Below are 25,000 nucleotides of genomic sequence, written 5' to 3' on the forward strand. Positions count from 1 at the left end.
AAGAGAGACCTGGTCCTGCTGAAACCTCTTCTCACGTTGAGCCACGTGGGATAGGAGGACTGACATACTCTAATAAGAGGTGAATAACCGGCTTGCTGCTTCTATGTAAATCAACCCCTCTGATGATAACCTAGAAACTCTAAAGGACTATTCTACTGATGCTCAAAAATCGAGTAATATGGGCAACATAAGGAAACTGCAAATCCTTCATGTTACCCAAATCCCAATCGATACTAATTGTGATGAGCTATATAGAGCATTTAAGAGTTATGGAATAATATTGGAGATAAGAATGAAACTTCAAGGTGATAAATGAGATTCATGGGTATCATATAATAGTCATGATGAAGCATTCTATGCTGTAAGTAACATTTTCCAAGTTGAAAATAATTATTTGAATGTTAATGTTGCTGTTTGTGATAAGGTGCCAACAGACTTGGACATATACAGGCCTGCCGACTGGTGTGAAAAAGATATTGATGTAGCCAAACCTTCCCAAAGAAGCTAAAGCCACCAATGTGGCTTGTTGTGGAGCCTAAAGGGAGTACAGGGAATAATGTTAAAGTTTGTAAATTTATACAGAAAAAGTGGGAACTATTGCTCCAGGTGATATATCCCACTTTGGAAAAAATAATTTCCTCATCCATACCAAATCATCCACACAGTCTGTCTTATTATCTAACCTAAAGACAAGTTGTGATGATTTTAAATTAGATGTCAAACACCTCTTAAATTTTAGTTATGGAAGGTGAGTCTTTTTCAATAAAAACCTTTATGAATTTACAGAAGAGGAGGTGTCTATTAACAGTATGAAGCGTGCATAAAGTTCCTGGAACATCGAGGATTATCCTTACTTTTCAGGATGCTGGTGTGTCTTTCCATATTCTTATTGAGAATGAAAGGATTAAATTTCGACCTTTCAAACAGAAGCCACTACAGTGTTAAAACTCTTTTAAATTAGGACACCCTGCTAAAGTTTGTAAAAACGAAAAAATGTGTAGCATTATTTCCAAACCTTACCATGGAGATAGTATACTTATGGCCAGGTGTTTGAACTGCAACTCAAATCATAAGTCCACCTATAGTAGGTGCTATCTATATAAGTTGGAAGAAGCTGCCCTCAACATATGTAGTGTGGACCACATAAGTATAGGACATGCCAAAAGACTACAGAATAAACAAAACTACTATGCATTGGTATAGAAATCTAAAGGAAATTCACCACATTAGACATCAAACCCACCTAGTACTGCCAGTACTTCTAAGAAAAGAAATACAACCTCTAATAATAAAGTACTGCATGACGAGGTAATCATATTGCCTTCTGAGGCTTTGCCACAGTTTATTAACACTGGGGCAGTGCCTATCTCTGTATAACCTTCGTCCCCTACTACCAATAATAGAACTAAGCTCTCTCAGGCCATGTCCTTGCCTAATTTGATGGAGGTTCCACTTGAAACAAAGTTACCAGATGCACCTATAGTGGGGAAGGTCCAGAAACCTGGTAGCTCACCACCTATTGATTGGAAAAGAGAGAGAGACCTCCTTCTCTATTGATCCCTTCCGTAAGAAATGTCAGGAAGAAAGAGTTCCCCAGGGTAGTGTACTAAGTGTAACTCAGTTTGCACTGGCCATTAACGGCATATCCTCCGTCATTCCCCAAGGTGATCTCTCCATATCATTTGCTGGATCTAGAAAGTCGATGGTTGAGAGAAAACTACAACTCAATTGACAAAGTTATTCAGTGGGCTGACATGAATGGATGTAAGTCTTCGACAAGCAAAACTGTTGTCCATATCTTTCATATTCAGGGAGTACATCCAGACCCGGATATATACATCAAAGGTCAACGGATCCCATGTGCAAGTGTAGCTAGATGTTTAGGATTGATATTTGATTGCAGGCTGACATGGGTTCCTCACTTTAAGACATTGAAAGTTAAATGTCTTGAGGCTCTGAATCTCAAAAGTATTGTCGCAGACCGCAAAACTATTTTAAAATTATACAATGCCTTAATTTTTTCAAAAATTAGTTATGGGAGTGAACTATACTCCTCAGCCACCCAAGCCAATTAAAGGTATTAGATTAAATACACCATGCTGGTTTATATTGTCCATAGGAACGTTTAGAACTTCGCCTATCTCAATTCTTCTTGTTGACGCGGGAGAATTACCTTTAGGCCTTTACCAAAAGTTTTCTATTGGTTTAGGTTGCAAAGGCTTCCTAATTCTTTAGCCTGTCAGACTGCAAACTTTGTAAGGGATTGTAGATATTTTGAATTACACCCAAAATCTTCTCAATCTTATGGTTTTCAGGTAAAACAATTAAGAAACAGTGTTGATATAGCAAGAAATAGAGTCCTTCCATTTAGGATATCACCAACCCCTCCATAGAAATTACCTGAGATATTTTTTTGTAAATATTTTATTAGTACGTAAAAGAACATGACTGAATTAGATGCCAGGTCTCCTTTCATGGAACATGTCGAAGAACATAGGGAGTCAACTTTTACATATACTGATGGCTCCCAATTTGATGCTGGCGTTGGATTTGGAGTATATAGTAGTTTTTTTAATTATAGAGGTGCTCCTCCTCTAGTATCTTCCATATTTACTGCCGTACTATATAGCATACTAACCGCTATTGAGAAAATAGCATTAAAAGAGGTGGGCAATTTGACCATTTTTAGTTATGCAAGAAATGCCCTACAAGCTGGGGAAGTTTTTTTATTCTAGTAACTTTTTAGTTTTAAAGATTTTAGAGTGGTTTTTAATCATTGGCCTGAAATGTATAACAGTTCGATTTAGCTGAGTTCCGGCGCACGTAGGTGTGTCTGGAAAGGAGGAGGCAGACTCATTGGCAAATAATGTTGCAGCTGAGTTGCTACCATGAAGGTATCCCATTACCTGTAATGATTTTTTTATATACAATTCAAAATTTTACTTATGATAATTGGCAACAGCATTTTGATAGTTTAATTGAAAATAAGATCAGAGGAATAATGAATGTTATATCTCCTTGGAGGTATAACGTAATACCCCAAAAGTGGGAGACTGCTCTTTGTCGCCCGTGCATTGGTCACACTCGGATGACACACAAGTTTTTTATAACTGGCCAACACCAACCATATTGCAACAACTGTTTGATATCCTTGACAGAGAGGCATTTGTTGACTGAATGCCCCACATATAGCATGGAAAGAAATCGATATCTGTTGGAGGCTCAAGGTAAGGATGGCAGGTTCATCCTTGCCAAGATTCTTGGACATGATGTATCATACAATGCTAGCGGCACTTTTAGAATTATTTCAGAAGCAGGTCTTCTGAAAGTTATTCAACTTTTATGATGACATATTTGCTTTTATGGTTTTAATTGAATATTCTTTTATTCTTTACTTATAATAAACGGTATCAGCGTCAATGACCTTAGCTGTCAGGATGCCAGAAAACTTCAAATCAATCAATCAATCTTTTGATATACTCTAATGAAATTTCTAGTGCTATAAATGTTAGCTGTACACCATTGTGAACTTTCGTTGATTAGTGCATTAATTATCCATGTTATAACTTTGAACGTTGCCTGAAAATATTGTCTTCCAAAGTGTTTATCTTTTGATGAGTGTGAACAAACTATGATTGAGAAGTTTAAAGAAGGATAAACATCTGAAAGATATATTACTATGCAGTCAATCAAAAATTTTATACACAGCAAAATAAATGCTGCACAAAGTTCAGAAACAATTTTTATTTTCTATTTTTCCATTATTGTGATGTAGGCTACACATATTTTATTTCCATTTTCACATTACCATGATGCAGGATACTGTTGCTGTGAATGTCACTGACTGATAATAATCGGCAAAACAAAATGTTATTACCAAAAATTTTCATTTTTTCGTAAATATCAAGTCTATTTAGCTATTTTGTAATGAATGAGAGAACACGAATCATGATATTTAGTATATTACATTTTCATCTGTATTTCTTAGAGTAAAAATCAAATTCAGAATTAACCCAACTATTAAGAGCATTAAAAAACGTATTAAATCTTTGGACTTTAAATGAAATTGAGTATACGAGATCATTATACGGGTGACCGATATAGTTCTCAACTAGAACGGGCTCTCAGTAGGGTGCATACCTTCGCCACCACCACGTTTGTTACTATGATTATGCAAACATCAGATAACAAGGGTTGCGTAATGGCGTTTGTGCTCGTTTTGCACATATAATGACCGCAGTTTCATGCAAATCAAATAAAAATTTACTATGATGGAGTAAAAAGACGTTTTTTACCTTTTCTTGACCTTTACCTTGACCTTCGACCCAATCACTCCAAATTTTGTGAAATTGACCTTGTTATGCAAACAAATTGGATAACATTGGCTGCGTGATGACGAAACCTGCACTTTTTGTAAGTTTTTTTTACCCCACTGACCTTTGAACCTCAACTGCTAACAAGGGTAATGATGTTTCTATATCATGTATATCACAAGATAGGGAATTTTATCAGGCACAATTTGGTACTAGTTTCTTGCAAATCAGAGCAAAATTGACCGAGATACAGAAAAAAGGCCTTTTGACCTTATTGTGACCTTGACTTTGATCATGATGTGTATCATAAGATATGCAGTTAAATTATGCACATTTTGGCACCAGTTTCATGCAAATCATAAAAAATGGCCATGATATGGCAAAAAGATGCTTTTAACCTTTTCATGACCTTGGCCTTGACTTTTGACCCAATCACTCCCTTAATCTAATCAAATTGTCCTTGAATCATGGCTAATCAGCCCACTAAATTTCATGAGATTCAGACTAATATTTTGAGCCATGCGAATCGCAAACACACAGACAGACATACAAACAAATACACGCTTATCAAAACATAACCTTCGCAATGAAGTTGGGGAAGGTAACAATGCCAGACAATCAGTTGATCAGAATCCCTCGTGTGTTACAAAACAAGAAAACATATTCAAATTTTCCACAGCAAATACAAATTAAAATTTTTATTATTTCTATGAACCTCACCTGATGTTCGCATTACTGCTTCTCCTGAAGCTCGGTTTGATAAATATTTACCCATAAGATTTAAGAAAATGTATAATTTTCTTTCACTTCAGAAAGGTGGAGTCAAACTTTCACGTATCCTTCTCCTGTGAATATATAATAGTAGATGGCAACCAAAAACTAGTTAACTGTTACTTTTGGGCTTGCTAAGTTAAACTTGGGTGGTTGGTATGTCTGGCTTGTGGCACCAAGTTTTTTTGGGTGGCACCCAGAACGGCTGGTATGCGATTGGATGCATATCATAGTCGGGGCTTGAGCCCATACATGAGCGAGTGTACAAATTTGGTGGTTATGACAGAAACATGTAGGTCAGACGTACATAGCTTGTAGGCATGATACGTTAATAGTTTGTAAAACTTTAATTGGTAAGTTCGATCAGGGGCATCTGGCAAGAGATCTGATTTGACATCCAAGAGGGAAACTGTGGAAACTCTGGACCGGGTGGTATTTTGCCTATTGTAGAAATAAGAAAATAAGATTTGAAGGGAAAGATTTTTGTGCAATTCCACGATTATGATCACATGTAGTTGTAGTGCTGACACTGTCCACAGTTTTTGTATGGTTAGCGTTATTACAGTAGCACTTTTTTGTATTTGTGATATCCATCACAATTCCATTAGGACTTCATTCGCTTTACTCTTTAAGAATAAATACGATCCATGAATTAATTTCCCTTTTCGTTTCTCTGATTTCATATATATATATATATATATATATATATATATATATATATATATATATACACACATACATACACATTATATACACACACATATATATATATATATATATATATATATATATATATATATATGTATATATATATATATATATAATTATTATTATTATTATTATTATTATTATTATTATTATTACTTGCTAAGCTTCAACCGTAGTTGGAAAAGCAGGATGCTATAAGCCCAGGGGCCACAACAATGAAAATAGCCTAGTGAGGAAAGAAAACAATGAAAAATAAAATATTTTAAAAACAGTAACAACATTAAAATAGATTTTTTTCGATATAAACTATAAACAAAACATGAGGAAGAAAAATTAGATAGAATAGTGTGCCCGAGTGTACCTTCAAGCAAGAGAACTCTAACCCAAGAAGAATAGTGTGCCCGAGTGTACCTTCAAGCAAGAGAACTCTAACCCAAGACAGTGGAAGACCATTTTACAGAGGCTATGGCACTACCCAAGACTAGAGAACGATGGTTTGATTTTGGAGTGTTCTTCTCCTGCAAGAGCTGCTTACCATAGCTAAAAGTGTCTCTTCTACCCTTACTGAACAATTACAGTGCAGTAACCCTTTGGGTGAAGAAAAATTGTTTGGTAATCTTAGTGTTGTCAGATATATGAGGACTGAGGAGAATCTGTAAAGAATAGGCCAGACTATTTGATGTGTGTGTAGGCAAAGAGAAAGTGAACCGTAACCAGAGAGAAGGATCCAATGTAGTACTGTCTGGGCAGACGAAGGAAACCATAATTATCTGGCGGGAGAATTTCAACAGGTGGCTGGTGCCCTGGCCAACCTACTACCTCAACCCACTACCTGCAGAACAAAGGCCTCAGACATGTCCTTCCACTTGCATCTGTTTATGGTCTTTCTGTGCCAGTCCGCGCCCACAAACTTCCTAAGTTCGTCGATTCATCGTCTCTTACAATCTCTAGGGACCCATTCTGTTATTCTTAATGTCCATCTATTGTCTGTCATTCTCATCATATGTCCTGGCCATGTCCATTTCTTTTTCTCTCAAGTTGTTAGAATATCCTCTACTTTAGTTTTCTCCTGTATCCATGCATTAGTGTTATTCTCATCAGTTGTAACTAGCTTATGTTGTAAGGCTTTTGTAAGGCTCAAAGTTTCTTATGCGTAAGTTAATACTGGTAAAACCATCTCATTAAATACTTTTCCTTTTACAGAAAGTGGCATTTTACTTTTCATAATCTCAATTTTTTTTACCAAATGCTTTCCAGACCATGCTTAACCTTCTTTTAATTTTGGTCTCGTGTCCTGGGAAAACACTTACTGTCTGTCCTAAGCCCGTATATTCATTAACAATCAACAGAGGCTCATGCATAATTCTTATTTGTTGTGTCTGCATTTTCATTGAACATTATCTTAGTTGTATTCATATTTATTTTCAGTCCTACATTTCTGCTTTCTCTATTCAAATCTTCTATCATCTTTGGCAATTCTTATGATTCACTAAACATAAATATGTGATCTGCAAATCTTAAGTTGTTAAGGTATTTCCTATAAATATTAATACCTATATTTTCCTAATCTAAGTTCTTAGAAACTTCTAGACCTGCTGTGAATAATTTAGGAGAGATGGGGTCTAACTCTTTCCTCAATCAGAATTTTCTCACTATCTTTGTGTAGTATTTGGACTGCTGTACTTCCTGTAAATAAGATTCTTCTATTCCTTGTTTTGTAAGGGCTTTATTACTGCTGATGTTTTGACATTATAAAAAGGTCTTTTATAGTCTATAAATGCCATACATAGTGGTTTGTCATACTCTATTCATTTTTTCATTAGCTGGGAAATCACATGGATATGGTCAGTTGTTGAATATTCACTTCTAAAGCCTCTGCTCGCCTGATTGATTAAAGATTAGCCGTGTTTTTATTCGGCCTAACATGATCTTTGTAAATATTTTATATATTATCGAGAGTAAAACTTATTGGGCGGTAATTTTTCAGGCCTTTTGCGTCTTCCTTTTTGAGAATTAGTATAATTATAAAGTTTTCCAAGCTGGAGGTATAGAGCATTCTTGCAGACATTTGGTGTAGATTTCAGCCAGTTTTATTACTATGAAGTCTTCTCCATCTATTATTGAATCAATTGTTAGACTATCTTCTCTTACTGCTTTGCCTCTTTTCATAACTTTTAATGCTTTCTTTATTTCTTCTACTGTTACGTTTGGTGCCGGCTCAGGTGTTTCTTTATTTCCATTGGTGAAGTTATTTCATGTATCACTATTGTATAGCATTGTATAGGAATTTTGTACATTTTTTGTCACTCCCTCTCTATTGTGGATAATATTTCCATTTTCATTCTAAAGCAAACATCTGTTGGCACCCTGTTCCAAGTCTTCTTTTCATCCATTTGATTCTTCATTTTTTTTAGTGTTAACCTAATTTTGGTTTACGAGTATCTTGGGTTTTTAGTTTGTTTATTGTTTTGGATAATTATCCTAATTCTTTTTCATCTCTCTTGGATTTTACCACCATTTCCAACCTTTATTAGGTGTTTTGTCTTTTCTGATAGTTTTCCCTGATCTTGTTTAGGAACTCTTCCTCCTATCACTAGTGCTGATTCCAATACAAATTTTGTTAGATTACTGTTCATTTCTTCTTTACTTGCTTCCATTTCATCCTGTAGTTGGGAGTACATATTTTGTATTGCTTAACTAAACTCATCAGATTTTTCTCTTATTACAGAAGTGTTTATTTTCATAAAATTGATTTTTGTCTCTCTTTCCTCAGATCTAAACAAATTTTGCTTCTCACCATTCTATGATCGCTCGACTTTAACTTGTTTAACACTTACATCTTTAACTTAATTGACCTTTTCACTGTGAATAAGATTTATTTAATTTTTTCTTTCTCAATTTGGGCTTCTCCTCTCCATTTTCTATGTTCTTTTTTTTTTATAAAAGCAGGTGTTCATGATTTTAAGATTGTTTCTTTCAGCAAATTCTACAAGCATGTCTCTGTCATTCCTTGTTCCTACTCCTAATTTACCTACTGTTGTTTCTCCTCTCTTCTTTTGACATACTTTAGCATTGAAATCACTCAAAACAAATGTAAGTATAGTCTTATGTTTTTTCATAGATATATCTAGATATTCATAATAGATTGATCACCAAAAATCTTAAAAGACTTTCTTAATAGGCAAATTTTTTTGTGCAATTAAAGAAGGACCAAACGCGTTTCTCAAAAGTGAATTTGCAATCAAGAATCACACCTAAAATTTTAAAGAAGCTGTATATAGGTGAAGAAACATTATCGATACAGAGATTGAATGCTGAGGAGCCACTTTCCTTGACCTTCTTGCAATCGTTATTTGAGTTTTCTTAGGGTTCAACTTCATGCCCCACAATTTGCTCCATGCACTGAATTTAGTTAGATTTCTATTAGTGATTCAGCAACCCTAGATCTATATTCAGGAGATTGTATTGAGGTAAAGAGAGTAGCATAATCTGCATATGCAATGAGCTTATTTTCAAGGCCAAACCACATAGGTTTAAATAGCATGAAAAGTAATGGGCCAAGAACACTACCTAAGGAACCCCAGATATCAAATTCCTATAGTCACTGTGGTGCCCTTCCACAACAAGTCTTTACTTTATATTACTTAGGAATTCAATTATGATTCTAAGAAGAGACCCACCTAGTACTCCCAACTGTTTGAGTTTGAAAAAAAGGGTCTCATGGTTAACACGGTCAAAGGCAACTCTTTTAAAATCAAGGTCAATCATACAAACTTCCTGACCGCAATCAAAGAAATTTGGGAACAAGTTATTACTTTCAGCATACATATTTAGACTTTTGTAGATCAAACACATTTACCTAATTGATGTATTCTTTTGAGATTTTTGGCCTTTACATTGCATTTAAGTTTATCATTCATCATCATCATCTCTTCCTAGGCCTGTTGACGTAAAGAGCCTCGGTTAGATTTCGCCAGTCATCTCTATCTTCAGCTTTTAAATCAGTACTTCTTCATTCATCATTTCCTACTTCACGTTTCATAGTCCTCTGTCATATAGGCCTGGGTCTTCCAACTCTTGTAGTGCCTTGTGGTTCCCAGTTGAAAGTTTAGTGAACTAATCTCTCTTGGGGACTGCAAAGAGCATACTCAAATCATCTCCATCTACACCTCACCATGATCTCGTCCACATATGGCACTCGAGTAATCTCTTATAGTTCCATTTCTAATTCTGCCCGGCCATTTAACTCCCAATATTCTTCTGATGGCTTTGCTCTCAAATCTACAAAATCTGTTGGAATGTTTCATTGTTATACCACGACTCATGTCCATACAGTAACACCGATCTCACTAAACTGATATATAGCCTGATTTTTTATATGTAATTTCAGGCAATTTGATTTCCAAATTTTACTCAACCTTCATTGTCGGATTTGCCTTTTTCAATCTTTCATTAAACTCAAATTCTAAAGATCCTGTATTAGATATCATATTTCCTAAATATTGAATAGATTCCACCTCATTAATCCTTTCTCCTTCCAATAATATTTCATCTTCTGTTGCTTATTCTGTTCTCATCATCTCTGCCTTTCTTCTATTCATCTTGAGCCCAACCTCACATGATATTTCATGCATTCTGGTAAGCAAGCTTTGCAAGTCCTGTGGTGTTCTGCTAATAAGGACAGCGTCATCAGCATACTTTAATTCAGCTAATATCCTGTTAGCGATCCAGTCCAATCCTTCTCCACCATCCCCAACTGTTCTATACATTACAAAATTCATGAGGAGGAAAAACAAGATAGGTGACAACACATTCCCTTGGAGTAGTACTCTACTTTTCACTGGAAAGTCATCTGATAGGACTCCATTAACCTTAACTTTGCACTTCCTATGCTCATGAACAGCTTAATCAAATTTTTAAGAGGAACTCCATGTTAGTGCAGGACCCTCCACAAAATTGGCTGGTGTACACAATCAAAGGCTTTTTCATAGTCCACAAATGCCATCAAAAGTGGATTTCTATATTCTACACATTGCTGTACAACATGTCTTAAAATGAAAATTTGGTCAGTACATCTTCTACCTTTTCTAAATTCTGCTTGTTCATCTCTCTGCTTTTCATCAATGTTTCTCTCAAATCCCTTTAGAATGAATATACTGTATATGTTCATCCCCATTGGAGTAAGCGTAGTTCCTCCGTAATTATTGCTATCAGTCAGATTTCGTTTTTTTTTTTTTTCTTTTTTTTTTTTCTTCACGAAGATTCTAACTTCAGGCTTTGCCCTCTTAACGACAGAATGCCTTGACGCAATCATGTGGTTTCTTCATATTGTTGAAGAATTGTGACTGTGCAAAGGGCTTTCGAACTTGGCGAAATTGCTCCCCAATTTCGAATCTAAATTTCTCTCCTTTTACTCTATTCCTTGTGCTCAGTATTACTTCGACCTCCTAATTTTATCAACTTTCTTTTGCCTTGCTATCCTAATTCTATGAGTATTATTTCTCTTACGTTTATATATATATATATATATATATATATATATATATATATATATATATATGAATATATATATATATATATATATATATATATATATATATATATATATATATAATATTTATTTTATTTGTTTATTTATTTATTTATTTATTTATTTATTTTTATTTTACTTAAATGGCGTGGACATTTCGACATTCGTTATTACTGCCTGCTTAGATGAATGGGAGAAGGGATCACAGTTGGGAGGTATTCGCCTTCAAAGCTATATATGAGAGTATTGGATGATCTCAGCCATCCCGAAGATGGTTTGGAACTTTATGGCGGAACTGCTCTCAAGGGTTGGGTCATTGGAATCGGGGGGGGGGGGGGGGGATCCAATCCTTGAGGTGGGACTCTTGGCTTCTGGTTGGAAGCCCATCATTACAGATTTGGGGAGGATGATTCCATATTTCCTTGGTCTCAGTCCTAACAGGCAGGTTTAGCTTACACCTGTGCCTCTATATCTGTTTTGGTGCTATCCTTCGGGTAGGGTATGGAGTGGACCATCTGGGAAGTATACTCTCATTGTGCCGATAGTGGAGAATGCAAATTTCCTCTCCAACGTATGATACTTCCTCAAAATTCTCAAGCAGGTAAACCAACGGAAAAAAAAAAAAAAAAAAATCCCACCCTTGACTATGGACCCTTCAAACACTGACTACTCATCCCCTGGATATGCTGAATCCCCCCGGAACTGTTGATGACCTCTGATAATTTGAATTGGGAAAATTCTGTTGTTGACCTCGGAACGGGAAAGGAGCGTTCTACTAATATTACAAAATCGAGTAATTTGGGTAGCACAAGGAAACTTCAAATCCTTCATGTTACCCAAATTCCAATCTATATTTGAATGCTATGGATGTATAAAAGAAATAAGGATGAAACTTGAAGCTGAAAAATGGGATGCATGGATATCTTACAGTAGTTATGATGAAGCATTTAGTGCAATAAGCAACTTGAATGTTGCGGCTGCTCTCTGCGATAAGGTACCAAAAGATTTGGATGTGTATAGGCCTGCCGATTGGTTGGAAAAAGACGCAGATTTAGTTATGCCCTCCCAGAGAAAGCCAAAACCACCGATGTGGCTTATAGCTGAATCAAAGGGGGTTACAGGGAATTATTTTAAAATGTGCAAATTAATTCAGAAAAAGTAGGAACTATTGTACCAGGCGATATATCTCGTTTTGGAAAAAATAGTTTCCTTATCCATGCCAAATCAAGTACACAGTCTGTAATACTGTCCAACATGAAAACAAGTAATGATAACATTAAGTTAGATGTCAAACTCCACCTAAATTTTAGCTACGGAAGGGGGTTAGTTTTTAACAGAGATCTGTATGAATTTACAGAAGAGGAGATACTGGCTATCTGTCCACTAAATGTATGGAAAGTTCACAAAGTCCCAGGTACATCAATGATAATCCTTACGTTCCAGGATGCTGATGTACCATTCCATATTACTAATGAAAACGAAAAAATTAAAGTACGACCATTCAAGCAGAAGCCACTGCAGTATTTTAATTGTTTTAAATTTGGACACCCGTCTAAGGTTTGCAAAAATGAGAAAATGTGTGGTATTTGCTCCAAATCTTACCATGGAGAATGTGCATTTAGAGAGAGGGGTATAAATTGCAACTTGAGTCATAAATCTACAGACAAGAGCTGCGAGTGGTATAAGTTGGAAGAAGCTGCCCTTAACAAATCTGGTTTGGAACATATAAGTGTGGGACATGCCAAAAGACTATTAAATAAATTAAATAGCTATGATAAGGCATTAAAATCAAACCCACCTAGTACTGCCAATAACTCTAGAAAAAGAAATATACCATGTGATAAAATGTCAAATGACGAGGTAAGCATATTACCTCCTGAGGCTTTACCATGGCATATTAACACTAAGGCATTGCCCCTATCTGTACAACCCTCGTCCCCCATTACAAAAACTAGTACAAACCTATCACAGGCCATGTCCCTGCCTGATTTGATGGAGGTTCCACTTAAGACCAACTTACCTGATGCACCTGTAGTGGGAAAGGTGCAAAAACCTAGAATCCCACCATCTATTTTTCGTAAAAGAGAGAGACCTCCATCTCTCTCCCCCCCCCTCCATTAGAAACATTAAGGTTATGACATCAAATAAATTTGATGTTTTGTCTGTTGATGTTTCTAATGAACCAGAAGATAAACTGAATAAATCAGAAATTCAAGTTGAGGTCCACCATCCGCCTTAACAAGTAGATAAAAAGGATACAAATAAAAACACAAACGTAAAACCCAACATAACAACACTGCTAATGGGAAGACCTCATCCAAGATGTCTTCCAGAAGTGATCCTTAGTTTTCTCCTCCATTTTGCAATGGAATTGTCAGGGTTTAAGGGCCAAATATGAAGAACTTAAGCTCCTAATTCATAAACACTCCCCCATAATTTTATGTCTACAGGAAAGTAAGTTTGATGCTAACACTCCTAGTCCTCGAGAGTATGTTAGCTATAGAACACCATATAATCAACAAGCAGGGAGCCATTGAGGAAGTCTCATTTGCGTTCATCGAGATGTTCCCCAAATATCTATTTCTATTCGTACACCCCTGCAGGCAGTGGTTGTACAAATTGATATGGTGAGAAAATATACAATATGCTCTATGTACTTACCTCCAAATGATAATATTTTATATGATGATTTTATAGAGGTCATTCAACAACTCCCTCAACCTTTTCCCTTACTGAGAGATATGAATGGTAGACATCCTTTATGGGGTGATGTTTTGGCAAACACAAGGGGCAATATTATCTCATCAATTGTAGAGAATGAGGATATGGGACTCCTGAATACAGGAGAGCCCACACACTTCCATGTTCAGACAGGTACCTTGTCATGCATTGACCTTTCAGTTGCAAGCTCTAACTGCCTTCTTGATTTGGATTGGAGGACATTAGATGATTAGCATACTAGTGATCATGCACCAATCATTATAAACACCAACAAGGGTCCGCCTTTACAAAGATTGCCACGATGGAATCTTGACAAGGCAAACTGAGTTAAATTTCGTGAGCTAAGTGAAATCGAGGGTAGTGCAGAACAGTTTGAAAGTATTGATGATGCCATAGACCTACTGAATGGAACTCTCCATATAGCAGGAATCAATTCGATTCCCAAAACCACAGGACTATTCAAAATACAACCAGTCCCCGTGGTGGTCTTCAGAATTAACAGCCTTGTACATAGCCACCAGAAAATCTCTGACTAGATTGCGTAGACGCCGTACGGATGAAAATTTGATAACATACAAAAAGTGTAGAGCACAGTTCCATCGTGCCATGAAAGAAGCTAGACGTCAATCTTGGGTGGCTTTTGTTCCCTCCATTAATAGTAGAACACCACCATCTTCTGTATGGAGGAAAATAAAAAAGATTGCAGGCAAATTTACTCCGAACCCACCACCAGTGTTGAAAGTGAACAGTCATTATGTAACTGAAGGAAATGAAGTTAGCAATGCCCTGGTTGACCATTTTTCAAATGTATCGTGCAAGAGGGTAGCAAATCCTGGTCACCAGTACAGGAGCATTGAAGAAAAGAAAATTTCAAATTTTGCAACAGGAAGGGAGGAGTCGTATAATTCTCCTTTTACTAAAAGAGAACTTTATTCCGCACTCGCTACTTGTAACGATACAGCCCCTGGACCCGATGGAATTCCATATGCAATGGTTAAACATGTACATTTTAATACAAAGTTATTTATTTTAAGCATTATTAATAGAATATGGCATGATCATAGTTACCCAAGTGTTTGGGAACGAGCCATTATTTTAGCCTTTTTAAAACCCGGTAAGGACAGGTTTTTAGCAGCAAACTATCGACCTATTGCATTGACTTCTTGTTTATGTAAAATCATGGAGAAGATTGTCAATGCAAGGTTGATGTGGTACCTTGAAAAGAAGGGCATTTTATCACCGATTCAATGTGGATTCAGAAAAATGCACTCAACAACTGATGTGTTAATAAGACTTGAGTCCTGTATTTGTGAAGCCTTTGCTTCCAAACAGCACCAACAGTTTTTTTTTTTTACCTTGAAAAGGCATATGATACCACATGGAGATATGGTATACTTAAAACTATTCATGAACTAGGATTAAAAGGAGAACTACCACTATTTATTCTGTCATTTCTTTCGCATAGAGTTTTTCAAGTGAGAGTGGGGGAAACTCTATCAGAGAGTAAGTGTCAGGAAGGAGTAGTTCCTCAGGGGAGTGTGCTGAGTGTAACCCTATTTACACTAGCAATTAATGGGATATCCTCAGTCATTCCCAAGATGTTCTCTCAACATTATTTGTGGATGATCTCTCAATATCATTTGCTGGAACTAGAATGGCAATGGTTGAGAGAAGAATCCAACTCTCTATTGACAAAATTATCCAGTGGGCCGACATGAATGGATTTAAGTTCTCGATAAGTAAGACTACCATCGTCCATTTTTGTCATATCCGGGGAGTACATCCAGACCCAGATATATACATTAAAGGTCAACGGATACCATGTGCAAGTGAAGCTAAATTTTTAGGTTTGATATTTGATTGTAGGCTTACATGGGTTTCTCACTTAAAAGCTTTAAAAGCTAAATGTCTTGAGGCTCTAAATATCTTAAAAGTATTGTCCCATACATCATGGGGGGCAGACTGCAATATTATTTTAAAATTATACAAGGCCTTGATTTTTTCAAAAATTAGTTATGGATGTGAAATATACTCTTCAGTCACCCCAAGCCTGTTAAAAATATTAGACTGTACATCATGCTGGTATTAGATTGTCTGCAGGAGCATTTAGAACCTTAACTATCCCAAGTCTCCTTGTTGATGGTGGAGAGTTATCTTTAGACCTTTACCGAATGTCTTCCTTTATTCGGTATTGGTTTAGATTGCAAAGACTCCCTAACTCTTTAGCCTTTCAGACTGCAAGCCTTGTAAAACACACATCATACTTTGAGTTGCACCCAAAATCTCCTCAACCTTATGGCTTTCAGGTGAAACGATTATTAAACAGTCTGGATATAATTAAAAGTAATTCCAATCAAAATATCATCAACGCCTCCATGGAAATTACCAGAGATATCTTTTTGTAAATACTTTATTGGAGTTAAGAAGAATATGACTGACCTAGAAGCCAGGTCTCTTTTTATGGAACACGTTGAAGAACATAGAGGATCGACTTTTATATATACTAATGGCTCCAAATCTGATGCTGGCATTGGATTTGGAGTACATAGACATAATTTTAATTGTAGAGGTGCACTTCCTCTAACAGCTTCCATATTTACTGCCGAACTGTATGGCATATTAACCGCTATTGAGAAAATAGCATTGGAGAAGGAGGGTAATTTTACAATTTTTAGTGATGCAAGGAGTGTCCTTCAAGCTTTAGAAGTTTTTAATTCTAGTAACCCTCTAGTTTTAAAGATTTTAGAATGGCTTTTTATTATTGGACGGAGAGGTATAACAGTTAGATTTTGTTGGGTTCCAGCACATGTAGGAGTGTCTGGGAATGAGAAAGCAGATTCACTGGCAAAGAATGCTGCATCAAGAAATTGCTTTGTAATAAATGGCAACAGCACTGGGATAGTCTAGATGGCAATAAAATGAGAGAAGTAACAAATGGCATATCTCCTTGGAGGTATAACATGATGCCCCGAAAATGGGAGACTTCTCTTTGTCGTCTCCGTATTGGTCACACTCGGTTGATACACGAGTTTCTGCTGAAGGATCAACACCAACCGTATTGTGAAGACTGTTTAGTACCTCTAACAGTGAGGCATTTGTTGACCGAATGCTCCAATTATAATAACTTAAGGAATAGATATTTGTTTGAGGCTCGAGGTGAGGGTGGCAGGTTCATCATTGCCAAGATTCTTGGACATGATGTATCCTACTATGCAAGTGGCATTTTTAGATTTATTTCAGAAGCAGGTCTTTTGAAAACTATCTAATTTTTATAATGACATTCAACTTTTATGGTTTTATTTGAATATTCATAATTTTTTTTGTATATATAAACTAAATGATATCGGCGTCAATGACCTTAGAAGTCAGGATGCCTGAAAACCTTAAATCAATCAATCAATCAATCGAGATGAATTAAGCACTCCTTATAACTTAGACAGCTGGATTTGCGCTAAACCAACGGGTGCTAGCATAGACCCAACAGAAGTCAACCAACTTGGAACCTTAATCTGGTTTTAGAGATGACTCAAGCCACAAGGATTAGAAACTTCATCCTTCACCTAAGAAATATGACAATCTTTCCCATAAGAACCCTGTCACTGACGAAAAACCAGGAGACAGGATGAAGTTGCAAGCACAGAGTCTTGAACTCATTTATGGCCTACAACTCTTGGAACAAACTAAAGAGAGGCTAAAACTATTCAACATACATGTTTCAGCATCGGAAAATTCTCGTAGGACCAACAGGTCCCCAGGGTTACCACCTCTGGCCCTCTCTGAGCAGAGAAATTTATTTGCCCCCTCTGGGGCAGATCGTCCAAACAGAGGATGTATTGCCATTCTCTTTTTTTTCAGCCATAGAAATAACGAACATTGAAATAACAGCTATGTCTGCAATCCATACCTGTTCATGGCTCGGCCTTTGGTCTAGAGCAATATCCCACTATGCAACTATGGTTCCTCAATGGGGGAACAGTGTCCTGAAAAGAAGTTATGCAATATTAGCCAGATGCTTGGAACAAATGCCCCCATGAGAGGCGTTAAATCTGAGATATTCGGATTTTGTGAATTCCTCCTATTTGTTCTTCAGACAAAAGTAGAGGCGGTGATATCTAAGATCGCTAGACGGGAATAAGCAAGTAGAGGTGGTGATAGCTAAGATTGATAGACAGGAACAAGCTACTTCACGAAGAAAAAGATTGTCAACTGGTAGGCCTGCTGTCTAGTATCTACAGAGATACTTGTATAAGATACAGAGTTATCCAGTAGTTCAAACTATTCGGACCAAGGGGTCGAGTCCCTCTCTCTCCGATGGCAAAACTGAAGATTCAATGGCTCCTATTAGTGTAGGAGCGTCCCTGGACTTGCCACAAGTAAGGAATGGACGTTATAGTATGGAAGGAAGTAGAAGTCGACGTCGAGGTCCACTCTCTGGACATTGAAGATAACATGTTCAGGATATGGGCATCCCCTTTTTTTTCTCCCTACCATGATTTTTCTACTTACGTCTCCTCTATATAGGTGTTGAGGTGGGCATCTATGGCTTTTTTAGTCAGTATTCTAATACCAGCTGCGAGCAGGGGAAGAACCTGGTGCAAGTTCTCCAGTTCACCCAGTCTTACAGTAGGAGGGGGGATTTCTTTGGATCTTTAATCCTTTTTTATTTCAGTAATTGGTATAGCAATTACAGTAGATATTTTTCAGATTGTTGGTTACCCGAAATGAGGTGCCAACCACAATCCTTACTAAGTCGACCTTAAGAAGATCTTTAATATTCTACCTTTTGAGAAGAAAGCTACGGTTTCTAACCGATACCCCTGTCCGGACTCAAGATTGTGACACAAAAATTAGGCTATGAAATATGGGTCTTCTCTTCCCTAACTTAGGGAAGGAGCCAGCCCTAACTGGTGACAGCCAGATGTCTGTCCATGAGCCGGCACTTTTCTGTTTCAGAAAGAATGATCATCCTCGAAACCAGAATTTTGATGAGAGAACCCGTCCTGAGAAGCAAGGTCATCTCTAGTATCCAGGATGCAAGTGGTGTTTAGCCTCAGAAGATTGAGTATGCAGAACCCCTTCCCGTTCGGAAGAAACTTGGCTTCACATATCCTTGCGGACAGGGAGGGATATGACACCCTGAGAAAATATCTGTTGGGAATTCAAAATTTTTCTTCTGTTTTTTCCAGTCCATATGTTAAACAGGAAATAGGCACTTCCTTCCCAATTTAGAAAGGCTACAAGGCTCTCTGGAAAAGATAAGAAATACCTTAAGGATAAGGACCTTAAGAGCAGTAAATCGCCTCTACCCCTGTCAGGAAGCCTGACAAGGAGGTTTGAAAAGAGAGCTAGTCCAGATATTGCCCCGATGAGTCAAGACATCACCGAGTAGAAGCGATCATGACTACCTATGAGTACTAACCAGGTATGACCAGGAGAGCTATACCCTCCATACCTTGTAATGAAGCTTGGTTTTAAATGATTTTCCTCCCATGAATCCTTCAACTTTGCCAGATTGCTAGTTAGCAGGTTTTACAGCTGGTACTATGCTAATGGCCAACATCCTTCTCCCTCACCTCTGGAATATAAGACCAGGAGATACAAGGGAATCAGATGGACTTCTCAACTTATTACGAATAACAAACAATCAGCGGGTGTAGAATCTTTCACAGTGAGCTTGAAAAGACCTCCAGACCAAATAAAGAGGATCACTCTTTAGACGAGTCAAAATGAGCTTACTTGACGCGCCACATAGAATCCTAACTACTGTCTACCCATAAGAAGAGTTAACCAATAAATGAGGGCCGTCCAGGTCAAAGAGAACCCTTACTAGGCTAATTCTGGTATAGAGACCATTCCAAAGCCTTGTCATCTTAGCTAAGCACTGCTTGATAATTTTGAAAACAGTACCTATAGCTTCATAAAGATTCAGGCTAAGGACTGCTTGATAATCTTGGAAACATTTCCTTTAGCTTTCATAAAGGTTCAGATCTAGTTATAGATCTTGAAGCAGGCTCTGGTCTAAAATACTAGAATTCCATGCCCCAAAGAACTATCGATGCCCTCGTTACCAAGGCATCTGGGGGATGGAACAGTCTCATAGGAGTAATCCCCCCCTCTAATAATGAGTAGGGAAGATGGGTTTTTCATTATCGCCCAAGATTATCCGCACAATCCCAGTCAAAATAGCCTAAGTCAAGGATCCAACTACACTTTACTCTGACTTTTTTAATCTTTAAGCTAAGTAAACAAACCTATTTGCAGGGTCTCCTCCCCCCGGAAACCCAAAGCAGAAAATGCTATTTCGTGGGGTGATCATATTTTCCTTTTAGAATGAGAACCGGATGTGGGGAATTTACTTGAACGTTTCTTGAGCTTGCGTCTCAGAAGTCCAGGGGTGGACAGAGCTCTCCAACACCGACTTTTTCACGAGCTTGTCTCTCAAGAAGTGTAGTGACAAACAGAGTGCTCCAACATCCCTGCCCAGGGATACTAAGGATTTTTTTCATGTTGACGCCCTCAGATCAGAAGCAAAGTTGTTTTCCCTTAACATGGATACCCTGTTGGTTAATGACTAACATGTAATTTACTATCTTTAGGGGAGAGTCGCCAGGGACCCCCCCCCCCCCATCCCGTGATAACATGAGATCTGAAAGCTGCCTCCATGTTCAGTCTCTGGTTCAGTGAACAGTCCAGACTCAGGGTAGAAAAGATGTCAGATTAACTGTTTCGACGATATTGTCTCTTAAAAAGGTTCTTGATTATACAAACTATTAGTTATTCTGTTCCATTGAACAGTGCAAGTTTTTGATAGAACAAATAGCTTGGACATATTGCTCACCCTCTTTTGTGTCAATGAGCTCTGGCCGCTCCTTTCTCCAAGTATAAAGAATATCAGATGAACTTATGCATCCTCGTTGGAAACGTCACTAGGGCATTATTATTATTATTATTATTATTATTATTATTATTATTATTACTTTTATTATTATGGGCTGAATATTTTGAAAGATTACTGAATGTTGAGGATAATAGGGAGGCAGATATAATTGCTGTTGCAGGTGCTGAGGTGCTCATCCACCTTGAGCATATGATCTAGATGGGCTTGCTACAATCTTAGTGTTCTGCAAAACCACTTGATTATACTAGTTTTCAAAAACACGTTGTTTGCGAGCTTTTGAACGCTCTGATAGAGCCTATTTCTCCTCAGGGGAAGTGTCACTAGGGACCCCCCAACGAGCATTTGATACACGTGGGTTTGCCGCAACTTCAGCGTTCTGTGAAACCACTGAATAAAAGCCCTTAGACTAGTAAATAGAAAGGAAACCCACCGTTGAACATTTACCTTGAAGATGGCATATTCAAATCTTTGGACATTCTCTTAATGGGTGTCGTGGTGACGGCACTATTATGACCATAACTGACAGTTTGCATAGGACATGTGCCAGTTCCATCCCCAGGCTCCAATACTCTGACATTCTTGGCTTGGAAGATCGCTGAGGCGGATTATGATCTTCATTGGACTTGAAACCTGCCTTGGGTTTTTTTAGCCCCAGGGAAGAATTTCTCTTGTCACTGGCGGTTCTCTTAGATCACTTACTATTATTGTTAGTAACTGTATCAAAGAAGTTTTTATCTCTCAAGATTCGGAAGTCTGGCCTTGCTTCTTTACAAGCCAGCTACACTATCTCCATGATTCAAGTTGATCTCTTGCTCTTACTTACAGTAATTAGATCTTCCAGAGAGGAAGGGTTCTCCTCTTCACGGAGAATTCCTCCCTCCAAAGGAGGACTCCCCCATATAAACTACAAATTTTATATAATTTTTATTTTTCTAGCTATACAAACCTGATTCATTTACCAAAGGTCCCACCACAACTGTCCTGCAAGTCATTGACCAGGTAAGTGTTGTCAGGAGATGCGTTGAGCAACCTCCTGCTTGCTTCTTGTGCATGCGCTATGTTTACCTAGCACGAAGCATGATGCAAACAACCAAAATTTTGATTGGCTGGTTGTAGAGAGCATGGTTAGTAGTAACCCCATATAAATGACACAGGTTTGTACAACTAGGAAAAATACAAATTATATAAAATTTGCAGTCTTCCCAACGGTTATTGAATTACAGTATACAGCTCATGATCTCATGATCTCTTAGAAATAAATTCCCTTGCACATCCACGTAGAAATTGCTGAGAAATCCAAGGGAAGAAGTCGCAATGCACAGTAATAAAAAAGCAATTTTGGGATGTCTGAGAAACTGAAGAGACAAAGACATTGGCACATCATTTACCATTTAGCACTATAATGTTCCTTCCTATACTTAGGGCATGTATTTATTTAAATAATTTACGGGTAATTTTTAATTAAACCATGCTACTGGAGAAGAAGTAATATGAACATTAGAAGTTCATATAAATAAGAAATGTTATTATTAATGGGATTCTGTTTGTTGTGATTCAAAAGGGTTTTTTACTATAATACTGTACTACTGTATACGGTTTAATGATCCACCAAGGCAAAATTATACATTATAAAGTTTTCCCACCTGAAATCAAGGAACTTTAATAAACTCTTCACCCACTAATAAGCAAAAATTATGTTTTCTGTATTGAATATTTCCTCTCTTTAATTTTTGATATATTTGTAGATTGCTGGTCAGGCTGCTTTCTCAACATTCATGCAAGGCACCCGTGACAAAAAAGATGCCGAATTAATGAAGCAGTCAGCTGTGCAACAACCTGCCCAACAGCAAATACAACTGCAACAACAAGCACAGCCTGCACAAGTAACACAGCAGCAGTCATTACAACAGGTACCAAAATGTATATGTTATTTTCAAACATTAAGTGAAATTTTAGTACTATCTCCTATCTTTAGGTAGCTATTTGCACTCTAAAAGTTGATAACACTTGTTGCCACTTACTCTTTTGCCTTTGTATCTTGGTTGTTTGTGGGAAGAAAGCCCGGGTACGTATATTTATGGATTCATAGAAATAAAGCATCTTTGAATAATGCATTACATGGTTCACTCATTCAAAAAAATTTACTTGCTTAGAGATCCAATTCAATCCTAGGTTTGCTGGATAGAATATTTTAGCACCCGGCTTATTACATTCTTTTTAGCAGTGCCATTCAGTTTAACCACAAACTCTATATTTATGATTGCCATTTTTGCTTAGACATTGAATGCTACCAGAGTAGATTCTCTGAATGAAAGGAACAGAAGTAAAGATGTTTTAGCATGTGTAAATACATACATCAGTTTCAGGCTTTCAATCTTAGTTTTTTATTCATTTATCATTGTTGTTAATGACATGTTCCTTAGAATTTGAGATAAGTTTGGGAAATATCTTTTCAGTGTCTTTTTACTCCCATATCCTGTGTTATTTTTTGCCTTTATTTCTTTTCATTAGATTTATTAATCTCTTGTGGGCTTAGCAGTGATATAGAAGTTCATTGGTTTTGATTCTTGTTCAGTAGTAACATTATCTAAGATTATATTAGTATCAGTGTTCTTTTTTATCAAGAAAAGAATTTGATGATTATTCCAATCAAATTACTTAAACTTTAAGGTTAGTTTTCAAGGTAAATATGTTTGTGGTAGTTTCCCTGTTTCAGCAAGGAAATTACCTAAAAGTAAATGAAGTAGTTTTCATTCTTTTTTTCCTATAGTAAGTGGCAATTCAGTAGCTTTACTAACATAGTCATGGTGTCTTTAGGATATATTTCTTCAGTGTAAGTTTTGAGAATTAGCCAACTTCTTCTCCCTCTTCTTCTCCCTCTTCTTCTTTTTCTTCTTTTTCTTCTTCTTCTTCTTATTGTCTTCTTCTTCGTTTTCTTCTTTGTCTTCGTCTTCTCCTTCTTCTTCTCCTTCTTCTTTCTCTTTTTCTTTTTCTTCTTCTCCTTCTTTGTCTTTCGTCTTCGTCGTCTTTGTCTTCGTCTTTGTCTTCTCATTCTTCTTCTTCTCTTCTTCTTTGTCTTTGTCTTCGTCTTCTCCTTCTTCTTCTTCTTCTTCATCTTTGTCTTTGTCTTTGTCTTCGCCTTCCCCTTCTTCTTCTTGTTCTTCGTCTTCGTCTTTGTCTTTGTCTTCTTCTTCTTCTTCTTCTTCTTCTTCTTTGTGTCCGTCTTCTTCTTCTTCTTCTTCTTCTTCTTCTTATTTTTGTCTCTGCCTATATCATTGTCTTCTTCTTCATCATCTTCTTTTTCTTCTTCTTTTTCTTCTTCTTTTTCTTCTCATTCTTCTTCTTTTTCTTCTCATTCTTCTTCTTTTTCTTCTCATTCTTCTTCTACGTCTTTGTCTTTATCTTCTTTTTCTTTTTCTTCTTCTTCCTCTTCATCATCGTTTTTATCTTCTTCTTCTTCTTCTTTTTCTTTTTTGTCTTCTTCTTCTTCTTCTTCTTCTTCTTCGTTTTAGTCTTTGTCTTCGTCTTTATCTTTGTCTTCATCATCATCTTCTTCTCTTCTTCCTCTCCTTCTTCTTCTTCTTCACTTCTTTTTCTTCCTCATCTACTTCTTCGTCTTCTTCTTCTTCTTCTTCTTCTTCTTTTCCTTTTTCTTTGTGTCTGTCGTCTTCTTCTCTATTATATTCTTTGTATTTGTCTTCTTCTTCTTCTTCTTCTTCTTTGTCTTCGTCTACATTTTCGACTTCGTTTTTATCCTCTTCTGCTCCTTCTTCTTCTTCTTCTTCATTGTCTTCTTCATTTTCTTCTTATTATTATTCTTTTTCGTCTTTGTCTTTGTCAGTCTTCTTTTCTACTTCTTTGTTTTCTTTTTCTTTTCTTCTTCTCCTTCTTCTTCTAATTTGTCTTTGTCTGAGTCTTCGTCTTCTTCTCCTCCTTTATCTTCTTTGTCTTTGTCATCTTTGTTTTCTTCTTCTTCTTCTTCTAATACATCTTTGTCTTTTTTTTCTTCTAATACATCTTTGTCTTCTTCTTCTTCTTTGTCTTTGTCTTATTCTTCTC

General features: G+C 36.9%; 1 protein-coding gene across 5 annotated transcripts in view; it reads left to right on the forward strand.

Annotated features, from left to right (window-relative positions):
* The window catches only part of LOC137651745 (transcription factor SPT20 homolog), a 589,276-nt gene that overhangs the window by 295,899 nt on the left and 268,377 nt on the right, over window positions 1–25,000 (forward strand). For all 5 annotated transcript variants that reach the window (XM_068384967.1, XM_068384977.1, XM_068384972.1 and 2 more), the window contains one exon: window positions 22,687–22,851. In XM_068384967.1, the coding sequence (XP_068241068.1) occupies window positions 22,687–22,851 (165 nt within the window). The remainder of the gene's footprint in view (window positions 1–22,686; window positions 22,852–25,000) is intronic.

Source organism: Palaemon carinicauda, chromosome 1 (assembly GCF_036898095.1).
Source record: "Palaemon carinicauda isolate YSFRI2023 chromosome 1, ASM3689809v2, whole genome shotgun sequence".
NCBI classification, from domain to species: domain Eukaryota; kingdom Metazoa; phylum Arthropoda; class Malacostraca; order Decapoda; family Palaemonidae; genus Palaemon; species Palaemon carinicauda.